The sequence below is a fragment of the Telmatherina bonti genome, assembly GCF_933228915.1.
Source record: "Telmatherina bonti genome assembly, chromosome: 2".
In the NCBI taxonomy this organism is placed as follows: domain Eukaryota; kingdom Metazoa; phylum Chordata; class Actinopteri; order Atheriniformes; family Telmatherinidae; genus Telmatherina; species Telmatherina bonti.
In genome coordinates, this window is record NC_136620.1 from 22,925,366 (window position 1) to 22,940,525 (window position 15,160).

General features: G+C 37.4%; 1 protein-coding gene across 1 annotated transcript; it reads left to right on the forward strand.

The window, feature by feature from the left end:
- Window positions 1-2,107: 2,107 nt before the first annotated feature.
- On the forward strand, window positions 2,108-13,948 carry cat (catalase). Its single transcript, XM_079259770.1, has 13 exons — window positions 2,108-2,256; window positions 3,082-3,253; window positions 3,886-3,996; window positions 5,180-5,310; window positions 5,511-5,615; window positions 5,785-5,910; window positions 5,990-6,181; window positions 6,426-6,578; window positions 6,674-6,812; window positions 10,365-10,495; window positions 11,988-12,095; window positions 12,717-12,800; window positions 13,211-13,948. The coding sequence occupies exons 1-13, from the start codon at window positions 2,191-2,193 to the stop codon at window positions 13,274-13,276; spliced, it is 1,584 nt and encodes a 527-aa protein (XP_079115896.1). The 5' UTR covers window positions 2,108-2,190; the 3' UTR covers window positions 13,277-13,948.
- The last annotated feature ends 1,212 nt before the right edge of the window (window positions 13,949-15,160 follow it).

The window sequence follows — 15,160 nt, forward strand, 5'->3', positions numbered from 1 at the left end:
TAGTAATACACATGGAGATGGAAAAAAATGATAACAATAATATGACAAACATAGTAAAACATAATGCAGAATAACTTGGATTATATCAGTAAAATGTCCAAACAAGACTTCATCGTCTCTAACAGAAGCATTATCATCATGACATCTGATTGGTTGTCATAATCATGTGACACAGAAGGGAAACACTTACTGAGCTTCACATGCAGTTTTATTGCCTAAAACTCTCAGGAGTGAAAACAAATGTTATGATTTGTATTAGTGATATCTTGATTTTCAAAAATGTATTGAACCTGATTACACTCAAGCCACACTCAAGCAAGAGGCTGGACAGTCCCTGATGAGGACATAAGTCATTCACAGAACCAACATGGAGACAAATTATACTAATAACCATGAATTCCAACACTTAATTGGTCAAACTGAAGTTTTAAAACAAATAAAAAGACATACCATAGATGAGGATTACAGGTCTGTAGTATGACTAAATGTCTAAAAACTGCAGCTTCCCAGAGAGTCTTATGGAAGTAAAGATAAAAAGCTGAGTCTCATTGAGGTGAGGTTGAGGTGAAGTGTAAAACTCTCGTGGCCTTATATATTAAAATCTGGCATTCTGTTGTAGGGTTCAAAGATCCTCCAATCATAAGGCAAAGAAGAGGGGTCTGGTGCATTCGGTTCAGCTCAAAGTCTGCCCCTATGAATAGTGCACAGGTGCAGATGTCAATGGTAATTTCACTTCATACATCATTTTAAAGATAAGCTGGTCGAACAAAGCTTCCCATGGAGTCTGCTTTAGTCTGACCTAGCCAGATGTGCCTCCTGATTTACAGCCCATGCCTACCCACGTTCCTCCTTATTTAAGGTTGTGAAGTGTAAACAAAAACGTGTCTGTCAATGACAAGACTGTTAATCTGCCTGGAATGTGTGTTATCTTGCTGCTGCGTTTATGGACTGAGATTTTCAACAAAGGAGGACCGGATTGTCCAAGAATATATTTTTGCTACACATAAATAGCTATATTTGTTTTTTTCTGTGGTTTGGGTAGACACGGGAAAATAAGTTTTAACTTACTTAAATCTTTAAAGAGTTTTGAATAAGTATATGGTGGAGGTCAGGACTGGTCTGACAGGGATCTACTCAGTCAGGGTCCATTTTTCTTCTGAGAAAACTGAAAGGAATTTGGTACAACAGCAGGTCTCAGTTACAAAAATCATTGTTAAAAATTTGTAATGCAACACAATGATAAACATGATAAACATATCCCTAAACTAACTTTTCTAAAAGAGTCTAAAAGAGTCCAGAATGAACTTATATCCTTTTAACAATAAAATAAATTCCTCGGTTGGATAAAGATTTGCAACTCCTTTAATGAATTTACATTCACATATTGTAGCTTTAATTCTTCCAAAAGCCTTTTGGATTGACATTGAATAAATACTGATTATGTAAATGAAATGTCATACAACATTCAGTGAAACAGTTAAATAAAATTAACAACATTTTGACAGCTGTAAAACTCTTTTTTTCCATTTCTTGAGTTGGTTTTTTCACTTTTGTTTGTGTGACCACGTGAATGCCAGTTGTGTGACACAAATTAAAAATGCCTTTGTTACATTTTTAATTCTTTATTTTTATAGATAATAAATGCATTTGCAGTTAAGCCTTGTGCGTAAATAATTGAGTGGCTCAAAGAGCATGTTACATGCTTAAAAGTGTTTTAGTGATTATGTTTTTTCCATAAAAAGGTGGCACAAACAAAAAAACATTATATAAAGCAGTGTTTCTCAGTTGCAGTCCTCAGGCCCCCTGCCCTGCATGTTTTATAGGCAACCCTACTTTAACACACCTGAGTGAAATACAGGTCCCGTTTATCAGGCTGAAAAGAACTGATGAGGAAGTTCAATAATATGACTCAGGTGCTTTGGAGGAGTAACATGTCTAAAACATGCAAGGCAGAGGGGTCTGAGGACTGCAAGTGAGAAACACTGACGTGTAAAGGCAGCACAGATCCTGTGTTTTGTCTCAGAAGTAGGTCGGTGCACTTCTGTCAGCCAATCAGAACCGAGGGGTGCTGAAGGGGCGGGACCATATCGGACAAAGTCCAGGAAGAACTGAGATAAATAACATTTCTCTCTGCGACATCTCGGGCAGTGTGTCTGGTATTTCAACACAACTTAGCACTTACCTGTCAATATGACTGAAAACAGAGATAAAGCTACCGACCAAATGAAGATCTGGAAGGAGAGCAGAGGCTCTCAGGTTTGTGTTTGCATTTCATCGAGTGTTGTTGGTACATAGCGCTGCATGCGCTGCGATAATTGGGTGATAGGTCATATGGGGTAAAAAGAGTCTAAATGCACGCTGGTTTATCGACTAAATATCATGAATGAATGACAGCAGCTCTTTTTAAAAATATGTTAATAAGTGCTCGGTGCAAGTTCAGCAGAAACTTTCCTTTTTGTAGTCGTTGGGTCGCTGTTATCGTAGGAGCATTGTTGCTAGCATTTTAGGCTAAAGAGGATCCTTTTAAGATCTTATAAGGAAATCAAAAGACTTCAAATTGCAGTAAACACAGTTTTTCCACAGTTTTTTAGCCACAAAATAAAAGAAAATGTCCTTCGAGGTTAAAGTTAGCTGTTAAGATATAAAGTAGGTCATTGTGCAGAGAATAGTGGTTGAACTCTGTGAGTTATGTAACAAGTTCATATCAGTGCAAACAGCTGGAGTCTCTTCAAGTGAAATAAGATCTATATAACTTCTAATATTACATTGTAGTTGTAGGTTTTACACATGTTTTGGTGTTTTTCATGGTGTTTTTGCAGCAGTGCAGGTATAACTAGAGTCCATCTGTTTACATTAGTGGGTTCTGTAATGTCTGGTTTTCCTTCATGGTCTTTCAAAACTGAAATAATCATATTTTTTTCTCCTTCAGTTATTAATTGTTTTCTTTTACTGTTATGAAAAAATGATATAATTTTAAGGCAATAGACTGAATTTGCATTCAGTTTGGCTTCTTCCTTCAGATCTTAAGTTATTCTGCTTTTTTTTTTTTTTTTTTCCCCCATAATTTTTTTAATTCTTTAGAAACCAGAAGTATTGACCACAGGAGCTGGACATCCCATTGGAGACAAGCTGAACCTGCAAACTGCAGGACCAAGAGGCCCGCTGTTAGTCCAAGATGTGGTCTTCACAGACGAGATGGCCCACTTTGATCGGGAGAGAATCCCAGAGAGAGTGGTGCATGCAAAAGGGGCGGGTTAGTATTAGTGCTGTAGTCGATTGCTTCCTAAGTGTTTGATCGGCTACACTAATATTGTTTTTCTTTTTTTTCTTTTTTAAGTAGCACCAGAAACCACAAGTGTAAAAGTTTTAATCATCATAAATGAGCTGCATATCCATACAACTGTTATTATTGAGTCATTGCTTTAAAGTGAGTTTACAGCAATGTCTGCCTTGAGCAGCAGGCAAATCAAAGTATACGCTCATGTACCAACTTTCCCACCTTAACTAATCTCAGCAGTAGTCTGATCCTGTCAATGATTAATCTGGAAACGGGAAAATAAGCTCCTAAAGAAAAGATTTTCAGAGTAGATTACTCTAGAAATTTCATTAAAAACAGCACAAGAATAAATTTAGTTTTTTTCTAAAACTAAACTAACATATAAAAGTGGTCAATAACCAAACAAAGGCCCTTCTTTTTTGTGAATGAGCTCCAGACAAATGCTAATCTGTCGAAGACTTTGAAGATCAAGGTCACAGATTCTGAACGACTTGTTGGTTGGCCTTCTCTGCAAGGTGCAACAATGCAGATGGTTAAGAAAACCCAGCAGTTAAGCATGAATATATAAAGCTGATATAACATGCACTTGTTTTTCCTCCTTCATGCAGGGGCGTTTGGTTACTTCGAGGTCACTCATGACATCACTCGCTACTGCAAAGCCAAAGTGTTTGAACATGTTGGCAAGACCACGCCCATCGCTGTGCGTTTCTCCACTGTAGGTAAGAATGACCATGCAATGCATTTAACTTGTCACTTTTTTTCAAAGATTCTCTTCTTAAATATGTACAAATGATATATTTGAGTATGACAACAGTCACTGCGATTATGTATGAACCTTACCAGATTGGCAGGTCATTATCAGAGGCTTGTAGTTAAACTTGAACCTTTCCAGTTATATAACGAGGGCACATCAGAGCAAACAGTTGGTGTCAGTTACAGCAACAAAGTCCACATCGCTCCACCTGTGTCTGCGTGGTTGGATCCAGTTCATGCCTCAGTATCTGCTTGTTGAGCAGCTCTGCAAGTTTCTGCCACTAATTACACTTTAGATGTGTGGATATCATTTTAACTATATTCTTGTTATTGGATGAAAGTGTTTTTTCAGGTTTTATTGGAGCAATACTGAGACATTTTCAAAGTCTACAGTCTCCAAAATCCCCCCTAAACACCCCACTTTCACCCATAATAACTCAGTTGTTTTCTTTTTTTTCTTCCATGTAGGGCGAGCCTTAAATATTTACATATAATCATTATATTTTGGCAGAACAATGTGACACACAAGGACAGCAGCAGCTCCATATGAGTTTTCACGTCTGATTCCTGCTTTGTGTTTATGCTGAAAACCACGAGGAAGCGTGTAAAATAATGGAGGGCTATTTAAGTAAAAATTGTATTAACTATACAGTTCATGGTACATTTCTGCATTAAAAATCCCATTTTATTTAATCTCCTTAAAAAAATCCAAAAGTTATGTGAGTTTAAACGTGTTTTTTGTTAAACTAAGTAATCCCAATGCACATTGCTGTAGGAAAAGGTTGCATGCAACAGGCTGCTTGCTGATTATCTGTTGTCAGCAGCTGATTTTGCTCAGAACATTTGGCTCACTCATTGGCTCAAATGGTAAATGAGATAAGAATAAGTGGCAGTGGAAGGTCAGTCACTCTGTAAGCCACATGGGCAAAATATTATAGATTTATTGCAGCCAATTTATCAGCTGTTCATACCACCCCTAATTTATAATCCAGAATAAAACATTCTTTCAAAATAATCTTATTTGTTAATTAGTTTTCTATGGATGGGGAAGATGATTATAATAGATCAAGTCAGTTGGAACTAACACTGGATGTCTGCTTATAGCATTAATGAGTGAAATGTTATGTCCTTTTTTGCCTTTTTGTCCAGCTGGGGAGTCTGGGTCGGCCGACACGGTCCGAGATCCAAGAGGCTTTGCTGTCAAGTTTTACACTGAGGAGGGCAACTGGGACCTGACGGGCAACAACACCCCTATTTTCTTCATCAGGGACGCTCTGCTGGTTAGTGTCCCTTCACGAAGTATGAGTCACAACTGTCCCTGCATTCATGTCCTGCATCTCTCAAATGTGCAGATGAATTAAGGAACAGGTTGGGTGTTTGTATATATATATATATATATATATATATATATATATATTTCTTTTTTTCTTTCTTTTTTTTTTCAATTTTTAAAAAGGAAATTCTGTTTTCCTGTTTGCAGTTTCCATCCTTCATCCATTCCCAAAAGCGCAATCCTCAAACACATATGAAAGACCCCGACATGGTGTGGGACTTCTGGAGTCTGAGGCCTGAGAGTCTGCATCAGGTAGCACCGCTGAAGAGTTAAACGGAGCATAAAGAAAAATATTCCTTAAAGAAAGATCACATGCTTGCTGATTCCTAATAATTAAAAATGATTAAGCCAAATTCAGTCATGTCATGCTTCCCATCAGAAAACCTTGGAGTCTTACTCACGCCCCCCTCCCCCCTTGCAGGTGTCTTTCCTTTTCAGCGATCGAGGTCTGCCTGATGGCTACCGTCACATGAATGGATACGGCTCACACACTTTCAAACTGGTCAACGCTGATGGTGAACGTGTCTACTGCAAGTTCCACTACAAGGTCTCTTTAAAGTTCGGGTTAATGTCTGTTGCTTTGCTCCGTGTTATTTAATGCTCATTTTCTGTCTTGTCTTTTGAAGACTGATCAGGGAATAAAGAATCTGTCAGTGGAGGAGGGAGAACACCTGGCATCCACCAACCCAGATTATGCCATCGGAGATCTGTTCAATGCCATTTCCAATGGCAACTACCCGTCCTGGAGTTTTTACATCCAAGTCATGACGTTTGAGCAGGCTGAGAAGTTCCAGTTCAACCCATTTGATCTTACTAAGGTACCATGTCCCTTCACTGTGGAACCAAACTGGGTCAGATAGTTGCTTTCAGATGAGGTTTCTCCGTCTTATGTGATACTAGAGTCATCACTACGTGTTTCATAGTTGACTTTTTTAGTTTTTTTTTTTTTTTTTTTTTTTTTTTTTTAAACACTTGGAACGAACTCAGTTAATCTTTTTCATGATTATTAAAACATTTTGTTAATTTCTGTAACCACATTAAATGCTGTTTTCTATGGTCCAGGTGTGGTCACATAAAGAATTCCCTTTGATCCCTGTGGGCAAGATGGTCCTCAACAGGAACCCGGTCAATTACTTTGCAGAGGTGGAGCAGCTGGCCTTTGACCCCAGCAACATGCCTCCAGGCATCGAGCCCAGCCCCGACAAGATGCTGCAGGTTTTCCTCTGATGTTTCACACTTTATGTTAAAGGAGCAGTGTGCTGCCATCATAGTTTGTTTTAGCAGAGGTGTATTTTCTTTGTGTTATGTAGGGTCGGCTCTTCTCCTACCCCGACACACATCGACACAGACTGGGAGCCAACTACCTGCAGCTCCCTGTCAACTGTCCATTCAGGACCCGTGTGGCCAACTACCAGCGAGATGGTCCAATGTGCATGTTTGACAACCAAGGTAAGTCATAGTTCAGAGGTTACGACTATGGATCAGTATAAACTATTGTATAATATTGTATTTGTTTAAAATGTTTGTGTCATAAACATTATTTTAATCAAAATGTTCTTGTTTTAACAGCAAAGATTTTGTACTAAAGAATGAGTAAATATCTACTTTCTGCCGCTTTAATCACAGATCTTAATAACTTTAATCAAAAGGATTGTTTTTTGGCATTAAAATGACAAAAACCTCCTTCTGGAATTTAGCAATCTGCTTTTGTGCAGTTTTTGTTTCCTTTAACCACGAGCTGATGGCAGTGTGTAAACATCATGTTATTCTAAGGCTCTTTTCTGTTTCAGTCCATGTAGTTTGTTTTTTTTTAACCTTTCAGATCATTTAAGACATTTTACACACGGTTTCAATGTGCACAGTCAAAACAACCGTCATGACCCGGCTACTAGTATTTTTATTTTGGTCCCTTCTGCCACCATTTTGGTCCTAATGGCGACTCTGAGTACCAAGTGCACCTGCAGTATGTTTGGTAGTTCCTCTCCCTGCTGCCCATTGAAAACAACAGAGATGATTCTTGATTTGAAGAACAAAAGTCTCCTCACCTGTGGTCATTTTAGGTAATATTGCTGAATTAGTGAACCAGTACATGTACCTGGGAACTGTACTGGATGACAGGCAGACTTTAGAAGCCAGTATTGAAAACACTTTGTTAAAAGACTCATCAGAGAACGAGTTTTTATTGGAAGCCTTGTGGTTTTAATGTGGATTTTACTTTCATAGGAATCTTTTATAAAATCCTTTTTAAACTTTGAAAGGAGCAGAAAGCTAAATGGATTAACTGTAAGGTTTGCTGTTGACCACTGCCTGTAGACCAGTGACGTGCGGTCAGGGGAGACAGGTGCCTCACCTGTCATGAATTTAAAAACGTAAAAAGTACATACTATAAATGTTAATATTTTCAATCAATCCGTATTTAAAATACATTTTCAGTATTACTACATACATATTTCTGACATTTTGTCACAAAAAAATGAGCCAAATTTGAGTTACAACCGATGGGAGAAACCCTGGGTGAGGCAGTGGCGAGCGGTGCCTCACGCCTGAAAGCGCAATCCAGTACAAGCTGTGTAGCATGGCGCGTGCCCGTTTCTGTTCCTCGGCCTATTGCCAATATGAACTTTACATAAATATTAATTATACACCATGACATTCTACAGTCTGTGTAATGTCTTTTATGTATGTGTGAGAGAGTTATTCTTGCCGATTGTACAATAAAGTGGAAAGAAAAGTCAGTCGTGAGGCACACAGTACTCTGCCTCACCTCAAGGGGGCGTACGCAATCTGGCAGGGGCTTTCTAGCTGCAGCGGCTTCAGCAGAGGCAACTGAAAGTCGGCGCCAAGCTGAAGCCAGCGTCTATTAATACTCTGCCTGATCCATCTCATTGTGGAGGATTATATTTCAACACTAAAAAATGTCTCAAAACTTGATTTCCAGTCCAAAAAGAAGGTGATATGTGATGGAAGACCAACACCGGAGCTAAAAGGTTTGCTTCAAACTGAGTCAAAGAGTCGTTCTTTTTAAACTGAGTGGTAGAAGCAGAAAGACTGGCTGTGTGGAAAGATGCTGTTTTTTCCAGTTCTTACAATTGTAAATCTGACTCTTGAGAAGTCAGTGCCTCACCAGCCTTTAACCTCACTGCACGTCACTGCTGTAGACCAAAACAAAGTGCATCGTGATTTCTACTTCTCCTCCCCACAAGCCTTGTCTGCAAACAAACATGCTAAGTGAAAACACAGCAAGCAAAACAATATCACTATTTTGTTGAAATAACATGTAACATTTATGTTGGTACTTGCAGTAGAAGAAGAGAAAGCTCCACGTCAAACTGCAGCCCGTTTAGCTCTGGCAGCGTGCTCTGCTTTGGTCATACAAGGCCGATGTTTACCTGGTTCTGTCCAGTTCTGTATCTGACGCCTTCTAGGCAAAAGATGTGACGTTGGATCCTGGTCGTCTTCAGATGATCTTTTCGTTTGCTGGAGCCTTTTATAATGAGAGACTGAGGTAGTAGCGATTCACATGAATGTGTGGCCAGACTGGCAGGGAAACACAATCCTGGTGATCAACACAGAGATTCTCTACTCCAGGTGAAATTCCTCCTGTAGTTCTCCTCATAGAAATATTTAAATTCCTTTGATACACAAATGAATATCTGCTTACTGACCCTTTTCAGCTGCTTTGGTCTTTTAACATAAAAATAGAAAAATATGTTAGATTGTCATTGGGTGCAGTAAAAGAGTTGGCACAGCCCTAAACTAGAAAATCACCCAGAGCACAAACATCTGCCAAGGCTTTTAAAAAGTTCCTGGATCCAAACTGGGATCTGGATCAGCACCAAAATTAAATCAGTTCTTCTTTTTCACATTTTCAACAACAACTGAGAATTTCATGAAATTCCGTCCATAACTTTGAGTAATCTTGAACACAGACAGATAAACGCCAGTAAAAAATACAACCTCCTTGGTGGAGGTAATCTCACAAAGTGGTTGTTGAGGAAAGCCAGACTAATCTGTCAGATCCAGACTGTCCACTAAAGGACCAGTTCACCTCGGTAACAGGTTGGACTGAAAGATTCATTCATTCTGCAGCAGGAAGGTTTTTTTAAATGACCTGCTGTGTTGTGTGTATGGGATATACATGTTATACATGTTGGTCTACTGGCTGTAAAACTAAATGCCCTCGGGGGACGATAAAGGTACTTGAACTTTAACTTAATTTCACAATACTTGACCTCCATTGTAAGATATTAGCAGAATTTCAGTTTAATGTAGTCATTTGCATCTCAGCTAAAGCATCAGAGCAGGGACTGGCAGCTCCGGTCCTCTAAGGCCACAGTCTGTCAAGTGTTACTGAAACGTAACTCATCAGAATTACAACAATCTGGACTGTAGTGATGCACAATCCTTCCAAACAAATGTAGTAGCAGATGTTGGCCACTGGATGTCGCTATTTGACATGTCGTTTATTAAACTGCCATGCTGATGTGTCTGTGTGTCTTTTGTCTGAAGTATTGTCTTAAAGACATTTTTGGATTCAAGGTTTTAGATTTAGGTTTATTTGATATTTGAAGTTTCTTCACCTTTTGAAAATGAGGCTCATACAGTTGGATACTTCAAATTGTCATATATCAGTAAACTGTATAATGATGTTGTCATTAATGGCATTGTTTCTTTCTGTGTGTCTCATCTGTGTTTATTAATTCTGCTTGGTGGTAGCTTTTCTGGCCTTGATTGCGTGTTAGAATATGTCAGTGCTGATATGTGCAGTCTGGACCTGATTAACACACACACAAAAAATCTGCGCTGAACTGGTTTTCTTAAGACAAACTTTTCTAGCTTCTTGAAAAGCTTCAAGTAAAGAGATACATTTTCAAAATGGGCTGCAATTTTTTTTTATTCTTAAATTTTTTCATCTGTTTTTTCATGTTTGACATATTTTTATTTATTTATTTTCTGTTTCTTCCTCGACTCACCAGCGTTTGGTCTGTCTGACCATTGCAGGTGGTGCTCCAAACTACTATCCAAACAGCTTCAGCGCCCCGGAGACCCAGCCTCGGTTTGTGGAGTCAAAGTTCAAAGTGTCTCCAGATGTGGCCCGTTACAACAGTGAGGATGAAGACAATGTCACACAGGTAACTGTGATGTTACGGGTGTTGAACACGACGCAAAGCCCGATGAGTGCACAAATGGGAGACTATAGCTGCTGGTGTGTCTCTCAGCTGACTGACTGCTTGGCCGACTTTCTGGTTTTCTTACCTTCTTCACAGATTTGAGCTTTTCTATGAAAAGAAATTTCTATTTTTAAAAAAAAAAAAAAAAAAAAAAAAAATTTCTAAAGGCACAAAATGATTGACATCTTTATCTATTTGAAAAAGTTTCTCTGTTGCTTTCATAAAAAAAAAAAAGTAAATTATGAATATAATTTTTGAGTGAAAAGTAAATTAGAATAAACAAGCATTCTGTGTTTTATATGGAGCTCGGCACGTTGAATTTGTCACCATCTGTTTCACTAGTGGTAAATGTTCTATAAGTTCTAAAAAGCAGTGGCTTTTTTAAGAAGCTTGTTCATTTCTTTTAAATACCTCTGTTACATTGTGGTTTATCAATGGCAGTGCTTTGCAACTGCATGCTTCCTCTCTGAGCAACATCCTCTGACAGACTGTGTTTGGACATCTTTTCAATTCCTCGTTCTGTTTTTCTGTTTCATTTTTGTCTCTTCTTGATTTAAAAACCCACAATGTCACTCTTTTACCTACCTTTCAAAGCAAAAGAGGGGTAATCAAGTGAAGTTATACTCCTCTTTTTTTTTCCAGTGTGTACAGAGGTAGACCTTTTTAAAATGAATGTAGTTAGCAGCTATCTGTGGCGATCTGCCATAACATGAGAACCACCATAACTTTTTTTTTTTTTTATTATTGGCCAAACCTCTCTAATCAGTCTGCATAGATGGGGATCATCTCGTACTTCTTTCACCTCGACATACTTTTGGGTTCTGCTTCAGTCTCTCAGAGACCTAAAACACCACGTTTATGCATTTTGCTGCCATTGGACTGTGTGCTTGGCTGTGTTGGGACATTAGCTTTGCGGTGCTGTAGAAACAAAAGGTTGAAAGGTCGGCTTTGTGTTTGGGTGATCCAAGTGTTAAATAATGACGAGTGTGCAGAGTAGCTGCAACAGCTTTGGAGAAAAAAAAAAAAAAGGATTTGGCTTGCTTTCCAGAGATGTCTTTGGATTTATCAGATGGTTATTTGGAGTCCAGCAGAGTCTTGGTTCTGTACATCTACTAAAAAAATATTTAGTCCTTCCAGCTGGCAACTTTCTTCCTTGCTGGTTTTAGCCAGAAAAAGACAAATTCTGGTTAAAACACAATAGATTTTCAAAGATAGGCTTTGTTTCTTCACTTCCCTTATCAGCCAAAGCCACTGGTTAGATTCGCAATATTTGGAGGAAACAAAACCAATGAAAATGTGCATGTATGTAGGACAGAAATTATATTGGAACAACTGTGGTTTGTTGGAAAAGAGGTCATAGAAAACGTTCTTTTTTTCTTTTTCTTGGCTAATGAAAATGCATTTAGTCAGATTCACTTTGTTCTGGTCAGCGTGTGTGTGTGTGTGTTTGAAGGTTCGTGCCTTTTACACACAAGTGCTGAATGAAGAGGAGCGGCAGAGACTCTGCCAGAACATGGCCGGTGCCCTGAAAGGAGCCCAGCTGTTTATCCAGAAGCGCATGGTGAGTTTACATCAAAGTTTCATGTGCAAACTTCAGTCAGGATTCAACAGCACATTTTTCATTAAGTCTCTGTGCACCAGATTGTCGTATTTGTTGATATATCATTTTAAAATAAAATGCATATTAAAAGGTTGTTGAAGCAGAAGCAGTTTTTTTCACTGCATTTTAGATCTGAAATTCTCCATTTTCCTCATTTCAAATCTCCAAATCTTTTATTTCTAACACATTATATCCTCTCACTTTTTTTTACAACTTGAGTTTGAATCCCCCACTCACTTATTTCATAAACAACTCAAACCCCCATTATTTCCTGTGGTTTTCTATGGAAAAAAACAGCTTTCTGCGAGATCTTTCCACTACATGAAACTGTGGTCATGCTGCATGTTTTCATAAATGTGGTGAACAATCTTTGCAAGACTCTGAACCAATCAGTTTTTAAAAATCTCCTGAACACATCTGTATAAGTGTATCAGGTTAAAAAATACATTTTAAAAGTAGCTTTCAGATTTAAAAACCCAGAAGAGTCTCTTACCAGATAGATTGCTGAGTCTAGATGGGTGTATATAAAGGAAAACAACAGAAATCTCTTTTTGGAGCAGGTTTGACATGTTCTTTCTGCAGGTGGAGAACTTGAAAGCTGTTCATCCAGACTACGGAAACAGGGTTCAGACTCTCCTCAATAAATACAACGCAGATGCCAAGAAGGTGAACACAGTCCTGATATATCTAAATAAAACATTATCTCCTCATGTCATTGGTATCTTGATAATTATTTAAGTGCACTGGAAAAAAATTATCAAGAAGTATCTAGATGTGAAAAGAAGGTAGTCAAAAGTGCCCAACTCTGTGAGGTGCAGTCAAACACCTTGGTTGAGTATCGGTTTGAAAAGCAATATGTCATTTAGTGAGGAAGTATCCATATTACAGATTAGGTGTCACATCTAGGAGGCATAGTACGAAATGCAAGCTTTAACAGCTGGTATGCTGGTTTGAAAAAGATGGTTTTAATTTGTTTTTAATTTGATTAATTTGTCTATTGTTATCAGTATCTCCAGACTACAACAGTTCTACATGGTGAAGTATTAAAATGCTGATAATGTTTCTGTGTGTTTCAGAACACAAGTGTGCGCATCTACAGCCGTCCAGGAGCGTCTGCTGTAGCTGCGTCCTCAAAGATGTGATGCCTTAAAATTCCTGCCGGCTCTTTTGTGAGACCAGATGCACATGCATAATTATCAACTGCTTCTACCAGGAACAAGACCAAACTAACCTGCTAATTACTGACATTGAATTTATGTTTATGTTGGATAAAGTTTATGTCTAATCCAGACATTCTCAAGGCATATAGTATTGTGGAGTTTCATGATACACAACAGGATACATTGAGGGGAATTTTTTCTGATTTAACTTACATTTTACTGGATAAATTGGATTTAAAAAAAAAAAAAAAGAAAAAAAGCGCAAAATAAAGCAACTTTGTTTTTTCTATTCCAACATTTAATCCTAACAGGATGTTGCCTTAAAATACACATTTTGTTTACATTTTGATCTGATTTGATCCAATGAATTATTCACCATTGATTGTTTTAACCTACTGTGTTTGAATCCTTTTCAAACTCCTCCCAAATACAGACAAGAAGAAAACTGAGCTTGAATTCATGTCGTGTGCAGTTTAAACAGGGTCATATGTATATATTATATATTATATATATAAACTATATATTATATCATATATTATATATTATATTATTATTATTTATATATATATAAAGATGTACATATATGTACATATGTACTTGCCTGACATAAATTGTGTGGCAAATATAGTGGCGGCTTTTGTCAGTTTGAATTGTGGTGGAGTTTTTTTTTTTTTTTTTTTTTTTTTTTTTTTCTTTTTTAAAACTTCCTTGCCAGTGGGCGTACTGTCTTGTTTGCTGACAGTGTGCTTGGCTGAGCCCCAGCAATTTATATATATATATATATATATATATATATATATATATATATATATATAAACTATATATTATATATTATTATTTATATATATATATATATATATATATATATATATATATATATATATATATATATATATATATATATATATATAAGATGTACATATATGTACATATGTACTTGCCTGACATAAATTGTGTGGCAAATATAGTGGCGGCTTTTGTCAGTTTGAATTGTGGTGGAGTTTTTTTTTTTCTTTTTTTTTTTTTTTTTTCTTTTTTAAAACTTCCTTGCCACTGTCTTGTTTGCTGACAGTGTGCTTGGCTGAGCCCCTGCTATTTAGCATTGCTTATGCAATCATTAAAACAGCCTCTGAGTCCTGTTTTGGTACATTTGAGTACGTTTATTTACTGGTGTAAATCAACTGAAAACCAACACTTGTGCCTTTGTTTGTACATAATGTCCATATGGCTTAATTTTTATCAGAAATAACATGAAATATATGCCTTTTGATTTTGTTCCTGGTAGTCTGCAACTCTGTTGAGAGATCAGTAATAACCAAATGATTAAGCAGTAATAACTAAATGACTAAAACACAAAGTACCAGGAAATCTACACTGACTTGTACCTTTTAAATGATTAAGTTTGCTACAACATTTAAAGAAAACCCCTGTCATTGCCTACAAAATGGAAAAATTCATGTTTCAGAATTCATTCTGAATGATCAACGTGAAAGGCTGCTGTTGTATAGTTGTGAAGACTTACCCATTGATCTGAATGTAATTCAATTGACAATTTACTTGTATAAGTTCAATATTTAGAGCCTGTATTAATAAAAGTTTAATTTAGATAGTTGTTTTTGGTTGTTTTGTTTGTTTAAAGCATGCTTTTACCTTTGAGGTTTTAGCTGTTACATTTCTATGTCATTTGTACAGCTGCACTGTAGCTGTTCAGAAAAACCTCTCTTCTGGTCTTTTTTCAGATGGTTTCAGGGGTCCGATGTTTGGCTTTAGCCAAAGACCCCAGTCTGATTGGTAGTTTTGTTGGTAAGTACTGGTGATCTTCAAACATATTCAGTTCTTCCACATCTCTACTGTCCAAACTACCAG

Bases quoted from the DNA above. Each gene is read 5' to 3' on its own strand.
- cat (XM_079259770.1), top strand. From the start codon at position 2,191: ATGACTGAAAACAGAGATAAAGCTACCGACCAAATGAAGATCTGGAAG. The intron at 2,257-3,081 runs GTTTGTGTTTGC...TTAATTCTTTAG, and splicing joins AGGAGAGCAGAGGCTCTCAG to AAACCAGAAGTATTGACCAC. The intron at 6,579-6,673 runs GTTTTCCTCTGA...TGTGTTATGTAG, and splicing joins GCCCCGACAAGATGCTGCAG to GGTCGGCTCTTCTCCTACCC.